The sequence below is a fragment of the Varroa destructor genome, unplaced genomic scaffold (genome assembly GCF_002443255.2).
Source record: "Varroa destructor unplaced genomic scaffold, Vdes_3.0 BEIS01000007.1, whole genome shotgun sequence".
Classification (NCBI taxonomy): Eukaryota; Metazoa; Arthropoda; class Arachnida; order Mesostigmata; family Varroidae; genus Varroa; species Varroa destructor.
Window position 1 is genome coordinate 31,618,048 of NW_019211460.1, and position 22,965 is coordinate 31,641,012.

The following is a 22,965-nucleotide window of genomic DNA, read 5'->3' on the forward strand; positions in this document are numbered from 1 at the left end:
AAAAAAACAACCCAGTGATCTAAACGTGTTCAGAGAATGATAGTGGTTTGATCAATATATGTAGTCTATATGAATGGGTTGCGCGAAAACCTTGTTGGACATATCAATTCCGGTTTCAGTTGATAAAACGTAAAGAATAACAAATTAATGCCCATTTTTCGTGCTACTTAGGGTCAAATTCTATTTGGTAGCAGGTCATTAACCTGCAAGAGCAGAGTTACATGTTTAGTGAACAAACTTGGGTCTTGTAAGTACTTTTGCCTTAAGAAGCCTACGAGTTTCCTCCGCAAGTCTTCTTTGGAGTCCATCTATACGAAGTATAAATAGTAAAGGGATCTCATATACTTGTAACAATCATGTGTTCGAAACAGGTACGTTTAAGTATAGCCTCTGTTAATATTAGATTCATATTCACAATATGTATGTATAGACACAATATTTTTTTGGTATACAGATAGAATTTATAGGTTGTATAATTAATGCTGATTTTCCCTGTTATGTATATTTTAGCCGGTAGAAATGCAATGTAGGAATACAGTTAGTAGGCCAAAATATTTGCACAAAGATGTCTTTTGGCCAGGCTATCGATGTTCCAGGTCCCGAGGCCAGGATGTTCAAAAACGTTAATTTTCGCGACAAATACTAGGTAACGTAATAAGTGTCGATTATCCAAATAAACGTAATCAACTGTGATTAGTATTTGCCTAACCGTACGATTTTTGATTACTACAAGTTGCCAAGTTCTATTGCTAACAATTGACATTTTCATGGACAAAACTCACATGCCGTACATCTCTCAAGTTATAATCTATCCGCCTATTTGATTTTATATATACTGACTGCCTACTTAGAGTCACTTATAGGTTATACAGTCAATTTGATAGAGCAAAGTAAGGTCTATTGTTACTGAGCACGGGAGCGCGAGCGGTCAGCGATAAGAAGCGTCAAACTCAGCCGTAATTCCTCGAACCGGGACGATAGTTTACCTAAAACGGAATCCTGGATTTCCGGACGGGCAATTCTCGACTGAACGGTGTTCTTTTCGAGTCCCGGGTAACTGTGTACGTCTAATTGGACAACGTAGCGGTGCGTCAGCCCATTACGTCTGTGTTCCTACTCGCGACCTCATCGTATCATCCGTCTCTGTTACTGGTATTACCTTTGTACAGCTTTTGGACCTTTGTAGGCAGTAGAGACAAATGTAGAAACGACTGCAACGACAGCCTTGTGGATGAGACTGTCAAAAACAGATTCATCCATTGCCGTCTTCATGCGATCTAGTTTGTCTTCCTAGAACTTCTTTTCCCAAGTGGGGGTATCTTCAATTAGTTGATAAAGTCTTTTCTGTGGACGGCTGTGCATTGCCAGGGTGAACAAGGGCTTGCCACTCTCGCTTGAATCCTTTGGGCTTGGTAACAAACAGATGTCAAATACTTTGTACGTAATGTTTACACATCGAAATTTAAGAAGTCAAGTTCACGCAAGGCTACTCGACTATAGTTGAGAACAAGTGTACCAATTGTCTATGTAAGGTTCCATTTTAACGAAAAAAGTTCTACATGTGCATCGTCTTGTGGCTTAGAACTGTGCAGTATGTGCGATGTCCAGACGAAGTTCTGTTTAATATCCTGAAGCTGACCGAAGAAAATGGAAACTAAGCAAAAACAATGTGAATTGATGCAAACACCTATCTCAAAGGAAGACGGCTTGGTTGTTCGTCCATCCTCTGCTGATCTCGCTGTTCGAAGTTGGACAAACTCTAAGGGCTCGGCCTTGACGCAGCAAAGTCAGATTCGCTTGCGATGCAGAAAGAAACCGGCCGCTTGACCCCAATCCGATTTACTTGTCCCAAAGAAGCCTTGTGCCTGAAGCTCTAAATTGTCAATCGAGTCGTTGGTACATTTTCTCATATCCACATCAAGCAATAAAAATGCTAAGGTTGGAGAACGGCGTAGGCATCTACTTGGGCGTATGTGTCGACAGAATTAAACTACTAGAATGTACGGCTAGATGCAAACATTTTGCGGTTAATGGCAGGCTTATTTTATTATCTATGTATTAAAAAAATTGGATTGATTGGGTATTGGAGCTTGCCATCTAGCCGTTTCTCTAATGAATCGTTTTCTATGTTTCTATATGGTAAAAAAATCTGGACTAGACCATTGGGGTGTTCCTAGGTATATTCAGGTTAATCATACCCATGTAGTTAGCGTATTTACCTGCTGAGTCTAGGGACTTGTTGTGGCCAAGGTTCGACCCGAGAAGCGTGCTGGTAATGTCAACGGTGATACTAGACGTAAAATAATCGATAAACGACTTTGAACGACTGATATGCTAGCACCCCTCACCGATTAAGATCGAATTTATGCGACAGGCAAAATTTTTCTTGAAATAACCCTTGCACTCAGCTGCTTGTAATGCGTTTATTACATCGTACTACATATTTATGTTTGGAAGCAAGAACAAGATGAATCTAATGGAATTATTATTAAGAAGACCAACAACAGAGTCTGGGCTGTTGAAATCATGCTCTTAATCGATATAATGAAGTAAGTGACCATTAAGGGTAGATAAGAATTTCTATTACATTTTATATGTCTATTCGTGGTAAGTTGCAAAAGTGTCAAAACATCTCTTTTTAAAAGTATACATGTTTTTGCGTAAATAACAGAAAATGATTTCAGGTAGAAAGGCAAAGTTACGAGTGACACCTGCCAAAGTGCTAGCTAAATAGCTTAGAGCGTAATCTATTAATGCTCTATGAATATTCGTAGCGAAAAAATTCCGTATATCAATCATCGATATGTATCATACTTTGTATCCTGTTAGAATTCACGTTGCAAAAAACAATCTGCAGTTACTCTTACAAAATCAGGGGACTTAACTCTGAAAAGTTATAAGTTGACTGTTCATTTAACGCGAGCAACTTTAAAAAATAAGCTATATCCTAAAGCATCTTAGCTAATTATTGTTGAGTGTACGAAGATAATAGCCGCGTAAAAAAATAAACGTGTGTGCGTGCAGGGGCTTATAAGCAACTGTATAGTGTCTGTACATGCGTTTCTTTATACTGATCCATTTCTACTTATACTGTCACAACGAAGAAGACTGGCTGTTCGTAAAACCTCTTGTAATTAATTGTCGCCCAGTAAAGATAGGATGAATGCAGTTCTGCTCCGTTACGTGTATGCGATTTGCTTTTTACGGGACGACGGAAACGGTTTTCGCCCAGACCCACGATTACCGTCTCAACGGATCGGGCCGACTTTTTAAGGATCTCTGTAGCTTCGTCCTGAAAAGAGCTTGCCCCACTATCGACTCAGTGTGAATATCTATACGGAAACTATGTAACAAGAACGGTGTTACAGTTGAACTTCGTTTCGAATTTTGCCCTTTATCAGCTTGAATGACTAATGGATCCGTAAGACGGCACTGAACGAAGTCTACAATTTATCAGTCCTCTGAACCTCCTGTCATCGATGAACTTTCTCGTCAACTATTAATCGCAACGTTTATTAAAAAATAGGCTGAATGTTACTCGTTTCACGTTTCTCACAGCTTGGCCGGCAGCCAAGCCCGAAACCATGCCAAAAGTTTATATATGACGAGCGAAACAAATCTAGAGTTGATTAAGCTTCATGATGAATCTATTAGGACACGCTGCAGAAATAACTGCAAAAAGGCAACTATCCAGGAGAGCCAAAGTAATGGCAACGGGGTTTAGCTTATACCTTATATACAAGTGGGTGTAATGCTAAGAAGTGGAATTAGTTAAATGAACGGTAAAACAGGGTCGCGGAAGAACTCACGGATCTGTCCACAGGGCGCAATAGTTAGCGGAATCGTGCGAATTTAGATACTAATTATTCAGTGGTTTATGTTATTTTGTTATTATTTACAGTGATCACTTATTTAATTATTAAATTATTAAAATTTAAATTGATAAAGGCAGATCCTAATAGTTCGAGCATCAGCACTGGAAAAAAAGTTTAATTTCTAGTACGTTGATGATTTATTTTTTATTTGCGGCCTGTCACACGGTACCTTAAGCATTTCGTTGGATTAGAGTAATCTGCCTGAAGGACCTAATAAATATATCCTTTATCTATAAAGAATCGTTTTCACGTGTGTCGAGTCAATGTGAGACTATATAATGCAGGCTTTCATTGCTAAAAAATTCATCTTTGGCTTGCCGCCATGCGGTAGACGCCACGGAGTGATGGGATGGGCAATTCTATATTAAGTATACGTGGCAACCAAAAACACTGAATATATATGAGGTAGTAATATTTGGATTCATTTTCTTAACATTGCATAATGTGGACGATTGTTGCATCTATCCATAGACATAACGTTTCATTAACTTTTGAAGTTACAACGTCCTTATCAAAATGTCGCCCTAACAAACAGTGTAGAGATTCGGAAACAATTTTAAATGACGCCAATTGATTACTTGATGGTATTCAATGACACCGTGATACTTCGCATGCGATCACAGGTAGGCCGAAATCTTATTAACTACGAAATCGTAGATCACCTACATTAGCCTTTGTGTTACTCTATTACCGCTGCGTTTCTCCTGAAAAATTTACAGGAGCTCTCCAAACGGCCCAAATCCAGCATCGCCACCCCGTATTCCAGTCTATCTTGTGATGCTTTTTGTAGCGTCCTATATCTGTGTGGGGGCCCTGATCTTTTCGGGCTGGGAGGGCTGGCGTCTACTCGATGGTGCCTATTTCTGCTTCATAACTCTCAGCACTATCGGTTTTGGAGATTTTGTACCTGGACAAAGCACTTTTGGATTCGATCCAACGAATAACGCCATGCAGGTAAGGGTTCGGATCTTTGGCGACATATGTTTTTACAGCCAAATATTTAAGTATTTTATACACTCACGCAAACGATTTATAAGCTCTTTCGATACTTATATCGAGTGTGTTTAGGACCTGCGTATATGTATGATCCATTCAGATGTTTCTAACGTACGGGTACGATAACTAAACGATCTCTAAATAATCAGCTGACTACTGATACACTAGATGTTTGATTTAGGCTTCGCTTTTGTCGCGCAGAGATTTCTTCATTCTCAGCTAATTAAAAAAAAAAAACAATAGTTTGCTAATCTTAGTTTATTGAATTTCTTTTAAATATGGCTCCGACTTTTAACCGAAAGGTCTTTATTTTTTACGTTTTAAAATATGCTCCATAACTAGGGGCGTCAACTGACAATATTTTTATGAAGTATATCATCAACAGACACCTTTGTGGCATTGACACCTTTGAGCTAAGAAGATTAGCAGCACTTCATAAGTAATAGTATTCGCTTAAACCGATTTGTCGAAACAAATGATATAGCATATATCCGTTAAACATCTAATTTCAGTTCATATACGCTATACGGTAAGCGCACAAGTTTTAAAAAATCTTTCAGCAGAGGTTAAAAACTTCGAAACTTCTCTAAAAATTTCTAAACTTCCCTTTGTGTTCGATATCCTAGCAAATAAATAGATAAACGGCTTAGCGAAACGAAAGCTGTGGAGGCTCATAGTGGATATGATGCAGACACAAATTGACCGCTTTTAGGTGGCTGCCGTTGAATGAAACACCGTGCATTATATTGTGGTCGGAGCCCGGAGAGTAAAGTGGTATAATAAAAACCAAAATAGGGAATTTACGGTTTAGAGTGTCCGACTATCTTCCAGAATGTTCATTTAGGTAGTCGAATAAAAGGTATCACTGTGGAAAGTGTGACCTCTTCTGTGCTAAGGTTTCGTCATAGCCATTTATAATATAGCGGTCTCACCAAGACAAGTACATGGACTGTATTTATATTGCATTTCCTTGTTCAGCCACTCGTGCAGCGGATAATCCTCTTCGTCGAAAGGACTAGAAAAATTTTCAGCTAGAGGATCAACATAAGCTCTATAAGTTGCGTTCGAAAGTTGTCCTTATAAGTTTGGCCTGCCATACTGTGTCGTTTAGCCAATAGCATAACATGGTCATCTCCTTCGTATGCGTATAAATTCTATTTTCTTTATTAGTATGATTCACGAAGGTTGTTATGCAGATTACGCGAATAATATGCACCTATCGTATATGAAATCGCATTGCTTTATGGATGCATTTCTCTTTAAGCACGCAACGAATACCTTACGTGCATTGATCACTTTGTCCTTTCCATTATAATTAATCAACGGCGTGCCACGGAAAGCACGAAAATGGATGACCCGTTTTTTTTCCATAGTAACTAACAGAGTGAAACATTGTAGCCGTCCATTCATCGTCACCGCTGACAGCCACTACCACTACAAACCTAATTATAAGTGGTATAAACTAACCGAAGTCGGTAAATGTCGACTGTTGAGTTTTTCCAGCCAACAATGAGTACTACGTGCGAGCTTTGTTCGCCAGATGAGATGAATGTATTATAGATATAGGCTGCTTGCATCTGATTAAGCAGCTGTCGGGTATATTTGATGAACGTCACTAACCATGATCAACTGGATCAAACGCAATTCATGTCTTGTTCAATTTTATTGAAAAATTTAATTGTGCCTTTAATTTTGGCCGTCAAGACATTCCAAAGTCGTACCCGCTGTCCGTAGTGCTGATAGCTATGTCCCTTTGAGGAAATCATGTTGTGCTACCCTTGACAAACAAGGACTTTCATCTACCGAGGACCATCATATCAAGGCGTAACAAAAAGAAGGAAGAATACTTATAAACGCAAGACAAATTTCTCTCTTATAAACTATATAATTGGTAGCATGAGCTTTTTAAGTTGACGCAGGATCTTAGCTCTTCCTACAAAATGTAAGCTAATCAAGTAGGGCCATGTAATGTTTTGATATTGGAGCAAATTTTACTGTATCAAACAAATGTTTTTCATGAATCCTTTTATTTTGTCTCTTCTTCGCTATCTCACACAGGATAAGGACGCTCAGGCAAAATTGATCATCTGTTGTCTTTACCTTATCCTTGGGCTCGCCATAATCGCTATGTCGTTTAATCTCGTCCAAGAGGAGGTAATTTACCATGCAAAACGCACGCTTCGTGACATTATACTGAGAAACGTTTGCTATTCCTTCAACCCTGTGTTACTTCCACTGGCTAGCATGTTTCTAGGTCCTGGTTTCAAAAAGAATTCTAGGAATCTGTTAGAAGCGAAAGTTTAAAATATTCTCAATAATATCTTGGTTCTAACGAGTTGGATGAAGCCTCACTGATACTCACATTAACTTAACCTTAGGTGATCCTTAAGTGCAAGGACGTCGCCCGTCATTTGCGGCTCCTCGCTCACGTGGAGGATTAGACGACGCACACTTCCATCACGTCTAGTCACTCGACCTGGCAGGCCAACAATTCGCCAGCTAACAACAGTCACCACAGCATCTACAACAATCACCAGCAACAACAACTCCTCGTCGCCGCAGCAGCAGTACAACAGCACCATCATAGCCCCACTCACTTTAGCAACGTCTACACGAGTGCAGCTGTGACCTACCAGAGGCGGCGTGTGAGTCAAGCTTCGCCAACTCGCCAGCCTTTGTTGGCTCAGTCAACGCCGGCACATTCTGCTACATCACTGAACGTGCCCAACAGCTCTGGAACTGTGCCAGTAATGTGTGTACCGATGTTTTCCGTCGCGAACGATATGACACCGCCGGTGGTGAACGGCGCAGGTAGCCACCAGCTACCCACTGTCGTCGTCGCTGATGAGCGCGGTATTCGGCAGCCGCACGTCGAAGTTTTGCTTGAGTCGCCCCCGCCCGAAGTAGCGTTGATGCTTGATCCGGACCAAACGGTGCCCTCAAACTGAACTGCCGACAGATGAATTAAGATACAGCGCCTGATAAGACTGCGTCGGATACAGCTGGCAACAAGACTCAACGAAGACGGAGCTGGTGGAGTATACGACGGCCAGTGAAAAGGCGACCCAGTCATCCAAGTGTGCAGTAGGAGAGGCTCAGACGTACAGTTATTATTGAATGTTATACCAACCTGGTGCAATGAGATGTAAGAAAATATGACTCGAAAATAATGTGAATGATTATGCCAGCGCTAAAGTGAAACGTGAACGCGCAGCGAAGGCAAAGCTGCATGTTGAAGGAACATATTACTTTCTGTGAGTCGTTGGGAAACGCTACATATACGATTGCGGTCTGAAGTTTCTTTGGCCTGTCCTCACTGATTTTTTTATCGACAAAAAAATTGGTTTTTACGATGTATAGGCAACATTATTCCAACTCTAATCTTTAATGAATTCTTGGATAGGTAAGCTGCCGCGGACATCAAATTAAGGGCTCGCAAAGGAATAATCAGAAAACGAAGCATCAGTACAAGTTCAGCCATGATCAGTTATATGACTGATGAATGGTGAACTATTCGCTTGCACAAGGTACAACTGCACAAAACTTACTAAGTTATATTGGTCTAATAAAATGCTTCAGCAGAGGACACCCCTAACAAATTTAAGGCAGCAAAAACAAATGGAAGGAGAGACATCTGCCTTCAGTCCGTTACTCAGGGTATGGGAGAAGGTTAGGTTAAGGCAGCCTATACATACCTAAGGTGATTCTTATGGCAATCCTGTGGTGACTGTTTGTGGAAGGCTCAATGAGATCGACGGTTTTCTGCATCTGTCATAGTGGATGTCCCTATAAGTGGTAACACGGCCAATCGCTCAAGCAATCGTCATGCTTCGTGTACCGTCAATGTTTCTCTATTTAATCGTTGTGTCGATTCAAAAGAACAATGAAAGGATGAATCGACTTCATTTCCTAGCTTCATGAGCTTGCGGCTTTCGTCCGAGCGGTTAATGGACTTTTCAAAACGTGGCTCGCATTTTCGGACTCGTAGTTTTGTAACGGACTGTTTTTGTTTTTTTTTGTTCTTTCTCTAGAATCAGACATTTTGTCTCGCAGCAAAAAGTTCGGTTCTTTATTTCATTAAGGAATAATGTTTTAGATGTTCATTGCCTCATTGAGATTACAAAAAAAAAAGTTCATCAGGCACGCGACTATTTTGAATGGCCAAAATGGTAATCAAAAGCCACGTACGATACACATTATCGATAGATACGACCATCGAGGTCAATGGTCAGAGCCCATGGGAAAGCCTCTGTGTGAACTTTAGTTTGCATAAGAGACTCGTTTTCCTCTCATTTTAACAGCTAAATTTCACATTCGCACTGTCCTTACGTGATTAAGGACACTACACGTTCTATCGTATATGCACGGAAACACGAAATAATAATATTTAGGCCAGTGATCATGAAGATCGCGGCAGTTCTTCTAAATTGCCTTACTCAGAGTGAATGAGTCTCTGGCAAATGCTACAATATAGATAGCTCTAAGAAGAGTACCAATAGTCTCTCAGACACTCGAGAAAAATCTTGTTTACTAGCTTATCTATGGTACGATTCGATAACAAGAACTTGTTTTTTTCAATTTCATCGCTGTCATTTTAAACATAAAGTTAATTCAATGTAATTACTGCTTGTGTAATTCACTCACCGTTTTGGCTAAGGCACGAATTGACTATAATTCATAGTTTTTTTTTTTTTAAGGTTAAAAAAACCTCTCAGAAACCGTTCGGAAGGTGATTTATCCACGCTTCCGGTAAACAACTGTTGTTTCTATTCTATTATTGTGTCACACTGTACACCTCGTATAGCTAATGGAAGTTGCTCTGTGCTAATACCTTCTGCAATCTATTTAGGCGTTACATGATGTGCATGTACATACGAAATGGCACATTTTAACTGACAAACCCTTCAATTTGAAATGACTATACGACTTGCAGCTATTCAGTAACTAGTAGAACTTTCTTGACTTTGACCCGACCCAGTCTCCTACCAAACAATAACCAATGTCTGCATCATAGCTTTTCTATGGTTACTTCGTATTTAGTGGCGTAATGGATTTTCGTCAATCGTAATAGGGAGATCAATATTGAGTTAGCAATATTCTCATGTAAATCCAATTGTATTATAAAGTTGTTCAGCTACGGTATTTACCGTAGGTTTTTTCGGAGGCAACCGTTGCAGAGGTAACCCAAATAGGAGAAATATCATAAGCAATAATGATTGAATCGACTCTGCGATTGCCGGTACAGTGGTATTTCTTGAACATGTAACATGTTGGAGGAAAGGCGCCAAAATGTATAATGTGCATTGTAACTTTAGACCCTCATCCCAGCGACGGTTCAAATATAACTTATTGTGTCACATAATTATTCATATAGACGCTTATGGGAACCCGTGTTAGCAGGCAGTATATGTTTTTTATTTGTAATCAAGAGAAGTTCGATCCATAGACTATTTATGATGAGACGCATAGATAAAACAAAGGTGAAAAAAAAAGAGAAACATACATTTGTTTTTCGGAAAAAAATTATTTTTTAATTTAAGAAAAGAACATTAAAATAAAGCATTACGCCAAAAAACGTGTTTTTTTTTGTGACGCTTTACCTAGATGTGTCCTGAAGTGAAATTTAGTTAAAATTTTTACTATTGATAAAAAGATTTATCGCTAAATGACGTTTTTCTTTTTTAATATGAATCATCTGAATGAGCAACAGCGTAGCCAATGAAGCAACTAAACAATTCTTCGATGTTTCCAACAGTATACTGTCAAAATATACAATGGATATATTGAACTTGTGTACGGTGCCAATCTGACGAAAAGCGGAAAAACACGTGATTCTAGGACTATATATGCAACAACTACAACAAACTTAACCAGACGGAAAAAAAATAAAATGCAGTTACTTCAACTTAAACATTTATAGTATTTAGTCTTGCTACATCAGTATTGCCGTCTTCCTAGAAGCAAAGTTGTAATCGTCGCGGAACTTTCTCATGATAACAATTATTTTATAGCCAAATTTTCCATTAACGAACTGTTATGCACTCGTAGCGTAGTAGAACTCTGATGTAAGGCAGAGACAAAATACAGAGATCTATAATTAGAAACCATGTGAATGTTATAAAAAATCAAACGAGACAATTAGTTGCTAGAAAATGGCCGCGTTACTTAGTTTAGGCGCTTTTTTAGCTTTTTTTGCGATTCGTTACTTGCGATAACAAACGTCAATTATCAAGCGAAAGTATTTTGTAGATATCAAAGCGCACCACCCGATGCGTAACTCGCTTAAAAGTTTCTTATAAAATAAACGACCATTTACGGATATGGCATAGAGCAGCACTCATGGTGCGGGTAAAATTCCCTCTGTCCCCCTTTTATGCTAAATAATTTATCATCACTTTCTGCTATTTTATGAAACGAGCTTTATCCGCATTCGAAATCCTAATTAAGCAGCAGTGACCTATTTAACATTAGTATCAAAGACAGGACATCAAATCAAATTTGTGCAATCGTCCATCCGAATGGAAAGTGAGGAATAGCAGTTTTAACTTTGCCGGAAGTGGGGATGTTGTCATCGACCCATGTCCGTAAGGCGTTCATCGACCCGAGATTTCTAACGAGACATGTGTCTACTTCCTCATGTAGTGGTCGAGTAAGCATTACACTATTGGATCTCCCTTAAGACGTACCCCATTGTTTAGCCTTCGGTTCTTCTTCTTCCCACAGAATCTCTACTGTCGTTTCAACATCGAGTTACGTTTCGCTGACATGGATACACTAAGCGCGTTGTACAAAATGATAAAATCTTTATCCTCGCTACGTTGCATGCCCTAATGGCCGAAGCAGCAGAAACAACAGGCTAACAAACGAGCGTCAACTTTTGAGATCTGTAGGACGCTCGCCGCCGAGCGCACTGTGCCCGATGACTGCTAAACCTTTTGAGCTTTAGCGTAGATTGCGTCTGTTATGGTCATGAAACTTACGTCAAACGATGCCACAATACGTTTACACCGTCACGTCTATGTTGAAAACATATGTTTCAATCAGCTTTCGGCCCCGAGAAAGTGATACGAAGGGCGAAAGCGATACGTCTGTTGTCTCGAACTACTGTGGGGAACAAGAAGCAATGACTACATCATTCTAACATTCTAATTAGCTCTCTTTTCGCATGCCAGTCACCCAACTGCAAAGATGCCACCGTGGGCTTGGCACGGGGCGGGGGGGAGTAAGTCTTTCAGTGAAAATGATCCTTCCATTTAGTATTCTCGATTAGCAGCATTGAAACCTGCGGCTAAGGAATGCCATTGTTTGACCGACTTGCTACAATAGCACGGCACCAGCCAGATGCAGATGAGCTGGCAGTCTGCCCGTCCGTCCGCTTTTGTATGTACTGGCTTGCTTATCTATGTCTATTACGTTTCTTCAAGTTAAAGCACTGATGGAGGCTGGGAACGATAAAAATGTCCGCGTAAAGATGATAATCTGCAAGGCCAACACCTCCAATCACGTTTTGCGCTTTTCACAACTTTCCCGGCACAGAGGATCCTGACCTTGATTAGTGTCGCTAAAACGTTTTTTTGTTCGGTTCGTCTGTACGACGTATAGTCTTGGTTAGCATAGAAGGGCTGATTGACCGTCAAAGCTTTTTCAAAAATTAAGGAGCCTTTAAAGCGGATTTTAGCTCTTTGTGCAATCCAGCTCTAGTAGTCGAACAGACTAAATAGTTATACAAAACAATATTTTCGGCCGCAGACTGGGTAACTAGTAGAATCATTAGAAATAACTAATAAAAGACAACAATGCCAAAATAGATCGCGTTTAATTGATTTTTTTAATATTTTGTCATGCATAACTATGTTCATAGGATAATGCAAAGTAGCGAAATAATCTCGACTTCCGACGAGCGCAGACATAATATTTAGCAATATCTTTCTGAAAAATCATGGGAATGTACTCTCGTGATCTTGCGATAGAAGCTAGCCAGAATACTTCGCACAAAAAAAACAAGTATATCTATAAAAAAATAAGCATATGCAAAACACCAGTCGAGATAAGACCTAAGTTTTCCTCTTTTTGAAGAGCAGAGGCTAACAAGAATATGGAATTAATTAATGATTAAGCACAATAACGGATGGTTATTGTACTATGAAGACACAGATACGTGCATCGCCACTTGACAACTATTGTATCAATTAAAATAGGCACGGTAGTCACTGGTCCTATTGACCGAGTCAGTCATACAATTGGATGTATATATACTCTAACTATTTTATCCTGGTTTGATAATATACTTACGCAACAAGCTATTACTCATGTGAAAGTATACTATGATTTTACCTGATCAAACCTCTACTCTAGTACCACATAACTGGGATTCACAAAGAGAGAAAAAAAACAAGCCTATTAGGCCGCATTGGACACGGCAACTCTACGCTGATTTAATATCTCGATTTCGACCAGTCTCGACCGACTACTAGACCTACTACTACCAGGTGAGTATCCATTTTGAAAAGAGCTCTGGCAAAATTATAAGCCAACATCATCGAAAGTGGTAACTATCTCCTATTATTCAGTCCGCCATGACTACCCTGTCTTGGATAAACTGGGTGAAGATGACCACGTAGACTTTTACGTGGTATTAATCCAGCACATCTCATGCAATATTGTTTTTTAATGTAATGTATTACTAGTTTATATATGAAAAGGAACGGCATTAATGTGATGATACGCTATATCATAGCATGTGTCCGGTAAACTAAAAATTAGGCTATACCCTTCAGAACAAGACTGTATTGTATAACCGCCGTACCAGCTGAAGATCGCACTGTTCGTATACATAGTATGAATATAGACGTCGAGAGACGATTTATCTTGCTCCCAGTTTGACGTGCTGGCCAAAAATGGCGACGAACAAGCAGGAATTGATTATCAAGTAGCGATCAATTTGATTTGGTGATTAAAGTCTGCAATAGCCCTTCGTCTATATCTGTCTACCTATTAGACCGATGACAAGGAACACTTTTGTGTGGGAGCCTGAAAGAAGAGTCTTTCAAACTGTTAATGGAACTATTCAATTCATCATTATTTGCTTCCGCGTTCTGAACATACATAACGCTATGTGTGGATAGTGGAAAAAGCTGTATGTCAAATTTATGGCCACGATTTCGGCCTAAACGTGTCTAACGAATGTAAGGTACTTTGCGAAACGGTGTGCGAGCCTATGCGGGTTATTCTGTTTCTTAATTGAGCTCTCGGTTAGCAAAAACGTCTACTGTACCGTTACATTGGTCATTTTACCAAACTTACTTAGAAGAACATAAGAACAGTGAGCTCGAAATATCTGCGTCCGAAAGTCAGCTGTTTGATGTATCTATGTATTGTTACATATAGAACTGATGTAGAAGTAAGAACAAATATATTTTCAAATTAATTTTCTGTATTTATTAATGTATTTTTTAATAATAATAATTATATATATATATATATATATAATCTATTATTAATGGCATATTTGCTTTTGGTACTATTATTATTATTATTATATGTATAAAAGACTGCGAAACTCGTATTTTGTACAAAATAACTTAGAAGATGCTTTGCGTCTAAAACAACTCCATTGAGGTATTCAGTATGCTGGAAGGTCTAGTCCGTTATGTAATTGCTCGAAAATGTAATTCAAATATACTACCTAGTACTCCAGGAAAATGCTAGAAAAAGTATGGTAGCAAAATAGGCCTGAATGAAACCTAGTTCGAGCTTAAAACTCACCCATAATATATTTATATTTAACTGATATGCAGAAATGACCAAGCGTGCGTTCACAGGATACAGAGTCAATTTATGACAATAACAACATCTAGGTTATTTTCTCGTATATAGCTATTATTTAAATCTAATACTACCTGTCTTGGCACCATTAGTTCAATCGGTTGGATGCTGCATGGCCTAAAATTTGCTTTCCTTAGAATTTGCTAGCTTCAAGGTTTAACGTACGATCTTCCCACGGCATTTTAGGTACGATAATGTCTACAGCGAAATCGGTACTACGAAGATCGCTACATGAAGATTGTAATTTAGGCGGGTGTGCCTCATGCTCTCTTTTTTTTTTAATACCAAATTGCTGCTTTTTGTAAAATATTCAGATTATTAATGGGAATCGAGTAGAGGTTACTGTGATGAAATAAAATTCAACTTTGCATTAGTGGCATGTCAAATGTTTATTAGAAGTTCATATTCGTAACATTTGTACAAACGTTAAGTACAAAAATCGATAATACGACGACGAGGAATATATTTGTTATACATTTTTATTTATCTAAATACAGCTTAACGGTTGGAAAACTGTCACAGATGGTACACGATTATCCTGAATCTTCATGTGGATTCATGACGGTTCCTATTTTATCTGTATTGATTTGTGTCTGTTTGGCTTTTTGCATCTATTGAATAATGCCGTGGAAAAGGTGGATCGTCGGCGGAATAGCATGAAGCAATAAGAGTTAATCCTATTTCTAATTAACACCATCTGGATGTTCTTAGATTCGAGAGAACGAGCTCTATTCGGCATCTTCGTAGGGTTCAGGAAAACTTAAAACTCATTTTATTGAATGCATATAGCGATCACATGCATACAAATGTATTATGCTAGTAACAATTTATTAAAGTCAACGAAAATTATTATATACGTGAACAACGATGTTGAAAACTTAGCTAGCATAAGAACAAACCTACGTTTTTCTTTTTTGATAAAAACGCTTGATATAGGTTTTTTTTTGATATAAGTTTGATATAGGATAGAAGCTGCATCCTTTGTGAAAGATACAGATTTAGGGAAGTTTTTACAGAGATTTCTCGTTGTCCTTATGCTGTTTAACGTGCTTGTAATTCTAGCTATAAACTGATATAGCTGAAAGAGTGGATCACTTAAAGTTTCGGATCGAGCGCTGGAAGATTGAAATAAATCAGTTAACTGCATTTCCATGCTCGTAAAGTAGAAATCCCTCCCCTATGTCTCTAATAGCATCGGGTTATACAGTCTTTGTTCCAAAAGAAAGTGTACTGGCATTATTTTACCGAAACGTATTGCTCGACCTGCTGGCGCGTAACTTGTTCATAAAAGGCGAGGCTTTACATATAGGTGTATATATAAGAAATTATCATTAGCATATATGATACGTGTGATCGCTGCATGTATTAAGGAGTCCTAATGAGATAGATACATGTCTGTTATTATTGTGCTACCAAGAAGTGCGCCGATTTGCGAGAGAAGAAACGAAAGCGAATGACTTTAAGTAATTCACATTTGTGTTACAAAGTAAGTGCGTTTTTAATTCAGCCAGTGCTGTAGCAGCTTGGTTGGCCAAGCTGTCTCGATCGAAAACGTGAAGCTTGTTTCGGTAATTTCTTTAAGCAGTATACCAGACACTGCTTCATGCCGTTCCTGTGATCATCCTTAGCCTCTGCGCTCGTAATTCAATTAACACGATAGAGTAATGAGAGGCGCCGTCACTAAAACGTGAACGCGCCAACATTTGGTTGAAGTGTTATTGGTTATTTGCTTATAGAAGGTGCCTAACTTTTTTTTTGCATGCATGCATACCCGCCACTATGCATTGCTGCAAAGACCCTTAGCAGAAAACAACTGTATATAGTGTATTAAACAATTCTTCTCTAATCCATAGCACGTTGTCTACTTCGTATTACGTTTAGCCTGCCATGTAAACTCTGTTATAACTTGTAATATGGCACCGCTAAACCATCTGAAAATACAAAAAGGGAGAAAGAGAGTTTAAAGTGGAAAGGGAAGGGCGCGTATCACATTATGGTACTTAACCTGGTGAAAATGGCCAATGCAACTGAATTACTTTATAAGCTATTGTTTTTTATTTGGCCATATAATAAATGTTAAAACCCCATGATATCTCTTATTGGTCAGGTGACTGAAAATTCTGTTTTTTGCGGTAATTTTTCTATGGAAATCATATTTGTCGATTCGATATTTCATCGATAGAAATGATTTCGAGATGTCAGCTGTAACCATAGTGGACGACGTATGCTATAAGTACTTGACCGCTTCGGACCAGCTTGATAATTCTTCTTCAACATGTTATTTATTTTAATTGCAAAATGTCCTGCAACCTGTGTAGAAACACTTGAAGCGGAAACACAAGTGAGCACAAATATAAGGTACCCGAATTTCCATTTATTATTATAACGATCATATACAATGCGAAGTTTCTATAATTTAATTACTTATTTTGTAGATCGTTATTGGGTAATCAAAAAAGTATTGCCAGCTTTGAAACCAAAGTGAAGCAAAAATATTTTTAACATTTTGAGGCAATATGCGTTATCTTAATCGATGACGCTCCACCATTAGTGGACCCATAGTGCTAGAAAGCGCTACCAAAATCCCGTCAGTGTATTACCTCTGTGGTCTCTGGACCAAAAATTATAACAAGTGATTTTGGTACCCGTCCATTAAAATTAAATGGTCCGATGGCCCGAAATCCAAGCCATACGGCGAACGCAGTAAAATTTTCCATCTGTCTCACTTTTTGCCACGTAACTCAAAACGTATATGATCTGACACTGTTATGGTAGAACACGACGGCGTTATTAATGAGCAGATTTTTTCGTTGCTTGTTGTGATCTTATTCATTTTTGAAAACGAGGTTCGATATAGCAGCAGCGCATAATGCCCGATTCTTTTTTAAAACCACCAAATACGTAGCTTCACCTTCTTTGGAGACAATTTGGGTTCTGCAACAGCTTGTGAAGCTTTCCTCGTCGACTATAATCGTTTTTGTACATTATCATCATATGTGACCCATTATTTATCAACCACCCTAGAATTAGCTTGATTTCGATACATTTCGATAGAGTTTCGCAAATAGAAATAAGATTAAGTTATTTTGCATCGATTCAAGTCACACGTAAACATCGAGCTTCCTTTTGTGCTCCGGTTTTTTCAAATTTTTGAAAACTCTTTGCCGGGGAACGTTTGGGTCCTCGGCGTCGTTATGACTACTCACGTGTCAGTCACGCTTAACTTTATTGTGAAAGTTTTCTAATAATAACCTTTTCCGTAGTTGGTCGAGGCAATTATGAGGAGTATTTTCCACACCCGGATTTTTTAAACAAAGGCGGCAGGATCATCTGTAAGCTCTTTTTTCGGATAGCACGTATAAACCATAAAGAGAATTTTTTTTACCATAGCAACATTTGTCTTTATCGTAACAATTGTAAAATTGAAAAATATAACGTTTTTTTTACTTCAGGAATTTCCCCTATTTTCAAAAAACCTCATCTGAAGCCTAAATAAAAAGCATTCTGACAATTAGCAAAAAGCACATCTGTTATTGTCAAATCACAGCTTTTAAGGGATATTAGCGTTGACCCGACACGGTTCATGTACTTGAGATCTTCTAGGTCATCTAGCTAGAGAAACCGTCAGTATTTTTGAAGCGTTGCATCAACGGCTCTTTCACATGGTCCCATCATAGCTCTACACGCAGAAGAAAATGCGTTCATCGATTATACTAACGTTTACTTTATAAGCCAATTACCAATTACACAATCTTTCGCGTTCTTTGTTTAACAAGAGCTGACTTCTTATTAGAAAAAATCAATATAACCACTGGCCTATGAAATAATTACATTGAATTAATTCGGGCTGCAACCGCCAATTCTATGCGGCACGAATCCGCCTCATCTTCAACTTATATCCTTCATTAGTACTATTACTATTATTAATTACATAGTATTATTTAGCATTCTTTTCATATTCTAGCTAATACATACTTTTTTCTATCATTATCCGTTCGGTGTATGTAAAGTCATGGTTGGGTCTAACTTATACGAACTACGTGATAACTTGAAAAGGCGGCTTTTGCGCTTTGAAAATAAAACTTCTAATACATTACTCGAAAGTTGCCTTTTCTCTTGGCCTGTTCTAAACTGCACTGTAATGTGTTGTGTGCGATTTTAACGTCGAAAAAATTTGTTAAATTTCTAAGAGAAAAAGTGCATTTTCTATACTTTCTGTTCCATTAATTTCGTCGAGCCCAGAACACTGCAGAAATAGCCTGGAAAATTTGCTTGTACGACGTTGTAAAGGATTGTAATAGAGCCTTTTGTGAAGTTTGAAAACGGTATTGAAATATAAATGATAAGTCTGCTCTGACCGACTGCCCGAGTTTAATGACGACCATCTGGGGGTGCCTTTAGATAAGAATGGCCGACAAACAACTTGGATATTAGCCAAAAAGATGAGCTGCAGTCACACGACCGTCGTTAACTATTTTAAATTTTTTGGGTTTACGTAGAAACTGGAGTTTGGAACTCTTTGAATCCAACAAGGAGTTATTACATACATCTTAACGTCTTGCCCATAAGCAAGCTTCAGGCGGTGACAGTGATCGGTTTTAGCTCAGAACGGTCGCTGATAATAACACGTAGCGTTTGTAGATCAGCATAAACCAAAGCTCGAAATGGGTAGATCCAGGAGAAAAGTTATGGCCTCGGGGTGCAACCAGATCTTCATCCAAAAAAAAATGCCGTTTGGTAAGACTGCGAGAGCTTGATTTATTGAAATTGCTTTCTACAAAACATCCAGTGCATCAGTATGTTTATTTGCATTGAGTTAATTAGGCTGTTCAAAAAAAAAGACCCGACAAGCCCGCTACCTATTAATGGAAAGATAGGAAGAAGGCGTAAACCACAACTATAACATAACAACTTATTGTCACAGAAATAAAAAATGTAGTGCTTTTTTTTATCTTATTAAAAAAATGTAGAGAACTTTTTTCAAGCTAACATAACTTGTATTAAGTTGTCTGGAGTTATTTTTTATTTATCCTAAGAATTTAAACTAATTGTTGAATACGCTAGAATAACAGCACTTTAATGTATATTAGATGTAATCCCCTTTGTTATTTATTCCAACATTAAAATCAGCGCTATAGGTGGGTCATCAACAGTGGTGATCTTGTGATTTGCATTTCCATACTTAATTTTGTTCTCGATAATTTGTTTTAGAGAACCGACGGTATAATACGCTATATTACTTCATGATGAAGTAATCAACGTCATACGAACTTAAATCTGGAGAATACCTGAATTGAAGCTATTACTCAGGTTTGTTTCTCTCGACCATGCTGTGAAGGAAACAAAATGATGGGTTCAGGCGTTATAGTCAGCCGCACTACGTGCTGTTGATTAGAACACCATTGATGAGGTCCTTCAGGAATCTGAGGCCTTGATATCCGTCGCAATATGCAAATCAGATTAGGCCCAAATATATCAAGCGCCTCCTTTTCTACTCAACGTCATTCTCAGGCCTGATCCTTTTCTGGCAGTCGGCATGGATTGATCGATATTTTGAATACAGCAAAGCATGTACTCCGAATGGGGGTTCTGCATGTAGTAGTTGTGCATATTGTCTGCAAAGCATAGCCCAGCTGTAGCTGACTCAATCAGTGAGGTACCAATGTTTTGCATCTTTCTGGTTCTACTGAGGTATTTTCGTTGCAGTTTTGTGACAGGTGCTTTGATGAATCCCATATTGAGTCGTTAAGAAACACACTGTGCATGTTCAAAACCTTTTGTGATCACAGTGGCTCTTTATGTGCAGACACTTTCTCTGTGATTTTCCTCTCAGTTTTCGTTATCAGAATGATCGCGCCAATAACCTAGGATTTTCACATATTTTCAATAGACTCCTAGTTGCGTCTTTGGCTAATATCACTAAATGTGTAAGTTATGGTGCTCATATTAAACTTCGTTGGCTGATGAAACGTGGTTTAAAAGTTGCTCATATTAAACTTCGTTGGCTGATGAAACGTGGTTTAAAAGTTGTATAAACATCCCGATCTGCTAAACAGTTAGTATGATAAAAATGCAATTTATTCTGAAGGTTACTTTTTACTGCGCTAAACGTTAGAATAATTACAAAGTAATTGTCGAAAGTACTGGAGACAATCTTTAAAGCACGAAGGAAGTTTCGTATAATTCTCTATATGTGCACGTCTAAAAACTTTGTGAGATCTGAGCGAACTATTAAGCAAGAAGAGGTCCCATTGCACTAAGTGTGACACTAAACGTCACACTGGTTTGCGATCTTTTCAAGACCAACCAAATCTCAAAGTCGAGAGAATTCTCAAAAGAGCCACAAGGGAAACGTTTTTGAGATTTTTAGATCATCGAAAATTATCTTTAATTACCATGAAAGTCTCATCTATGCTTGGTCTAGGTTCGAACCTGTGCATAAACACTGCAAGTCAGCCAGCCGTCAGGAGGTATGCCTAACGGCGGCACCAAATGTAAAATTCGAAACATAGAGATTATGACTCAGAAGAGCTTTTGCGCCTGGCTAATAGCTTAGACTTTGCTTCAGTGGACTACAATTGTTTTGGTTAATGCAACATGGACAAGAAACACAAAACAAGAACCATCGATTTTAAAAGGGGTAATGAATAGATCGTCCCCTATGCACGCCTCGTTCGGTAACTAAGGTCTCTGTTTGATGTTCAAATGGTCAAAGAAAACGATAGAAATAGAAGGAAATAATCATCCTTTCCAAAAAGCAGCAACATTTAAAGTGAATTGCAATACAAAAGTTCTTTGTAAACGACTGGATATTTCGGTTTATTTAGGTATTCTCTCAGTGAATAGCGGAATTGAAGATTACTAGTCGGTTAAATTTTAGCGCTATCGACATGTCAATAGCGCCGGGCACCGGGACATACCGTTAGCGCTGGTGTGCATCAGCTGTATGTTTCATACAAACAGAGCCGCTATAGACCACAACCATTTGTTGTGACCGACTAGAATCCGACTTATTGTTCGGTTGGCTACATTCCAAGCGGAGAAAATATCTAATATTTATCAAATCATTTTGGTGTTTTAAGACCTTCTGTAAAAGATGTTCTGATAAGGTTAGCATATAAAAAAATTCGTTACTGGTTTTGTTTGACAATCGAGCTTACCGATCCTGGAGAGACTCACCTGCACACATATATGCATTTCTTGCTGGGAATTTATGTGGATTTCCTATAATGCAAGCGACCGCACAGGTAGGCCTGTGAAGACGCTTAAGAATAACATTATAACAAGCCCTAAAGTACTTTGTTACTGTTCAAGTGCATTTTATTTGTGGATTAGTCGCGTAATTATCATATGAATTTTTAAGTTTATTAGGGGTGGCTCATGCTAGTTGACTAGGCGACAAATTTTATCTAAAGCCACTTCTGCAACACAGTAAAACTTCTGGAGATTCATTATATTTTAAGTACTGTAGCTGCATCGAGCTTTAATGAATTGCCTTTATACGACTAAAAAACTCACTAACGTGATTGTGTGTGATTCTTAAACTTGGAATTCTTGCCTATTCGTTTTTTTTAGCATATACGATTTTCTATTTTTTTTTTTTATTTTGCATTTGATGGCTACAGGGTATAGTGGTAATCAAGCTTTCTGGATGAGCTGCGTACTTATATACTGTTCAATAATTAAAGCAATATTATGAATTCATATGAACGATTGCATCCGTAAAAATGGTCCTAGTACGATCCGCCAAATCTTATTTACTGTCAAATTTTATCTCTTAAAATAGTTTTATTAGCGTAGACGTTTGTCGACAAATAATATAGATATTATTTGAATAGTATAGATTATATATTTGTGTAGATTCCATTCTATGCTTATCTCTTTTGTCTACAGAAAGGATCAAACTGCAGTCAGATGGAGTTAACCGTATGGCGCGGCGATTGGGGATTGGGCTCCGTAAGCATCGATTGCTTAGAAAGTTTGGCATACTGCAAGCTGGCTGGAGCTCTTAGTCGTCCAGTTCAGCATCGCAAGTACATCTTCACTGCGGACCTCTCTGCGACGTTATGGCACAGCACATATGGAAAAACGGTAGGTAGGCCCTATTTTCAAAGGTGTCTTTACCTAAAAAATAAGTTTCGCGTACATGCAAATTAGTATATACACATAACTAAGTCGTCCAATCTAAATAGAGAAAAATCAATTATATTTTTGGCTTGTTGGAAATTTTACCGTTCACTGTTGTTATTATTTTGTTACTACATATATA

General features: G+C 38.3%; 2 protein-coding genes and 1 long non-coding RNA gene across 5 annotated transcripts in view; 2 read left to right on the plus strand and 1 right to left on the minus strand.

The window, feature by feature from the left end:
- LOC147754583 (uncharacterized) overlaps nucleotides 1-7,372 on the minus strand; it is a 46,169-nt gene extending 38,797 nt beyond the window's left edge. The window contains exon 1 of the long non-coding RNA XR_015316328.1: nucleotides 7,234-7,372. This is a non-coding gene — a long non-coding RNA (uncharacterized LOC147754583). The remainder of the gene's footprint in view (nucleotides 1-7,233) is intronic.
- Nucleotides 1-10,446, plus strand: part of LOC111254548 (TWiK family of potassium channels protein 18-like) — a 58,414-nt gene extending 47,968 nt beyond the window's left edge. Inside the window, 3 exon segments of the mRNA XM_022815495.2 lie at nucleotides 4,595-4,829; nucleotides 6,930-7,025; nucleotides 7,250-10,446. Of these exon segments, the coding sequence (XP_022671230.2) occupies nucleotides 4,595-4,829; nucleotides 6,930-7,025; nucleotides 7,250-7,819 (901 nt within the window). The 3' untranslated portion in view covers nucleotides 7,820-10,446.
- A 6,449-nt stretch (nucleotides 10,447-16,895) lies between these two features.
- Nucleotides 16,896-22,965, plus strand: part of LOC111255033 (metaxin-1) — a 10,730-nt gene continuing 4,660 nt past the window's right edge. Inside the window, exons 1-2 of one of the 3 annotated variants that reach the window (XM_022816678.2) lie at nucleotides 16,896-17,054; nucleotides 22,590-22,787. In XM_022816678.2, the coding sequence (XP_022672413.1) occupies nucleotides 22,611-22,787 (177 nt within the window). In that variant the 5' untranslated portion in view covers nucleotides 16,896-17,054; nucleotides 22,590-22,610. Of the gene's footprint in view, nucleotides 17,055-21,337; nucleotides 21,944-22,556; nucleotides 22,788-22,965 lie in introns of those variants that run through there. The other 2 variants (XM_022816676.2, XM_022816677.2) reach the window with 2 other exon arrangements.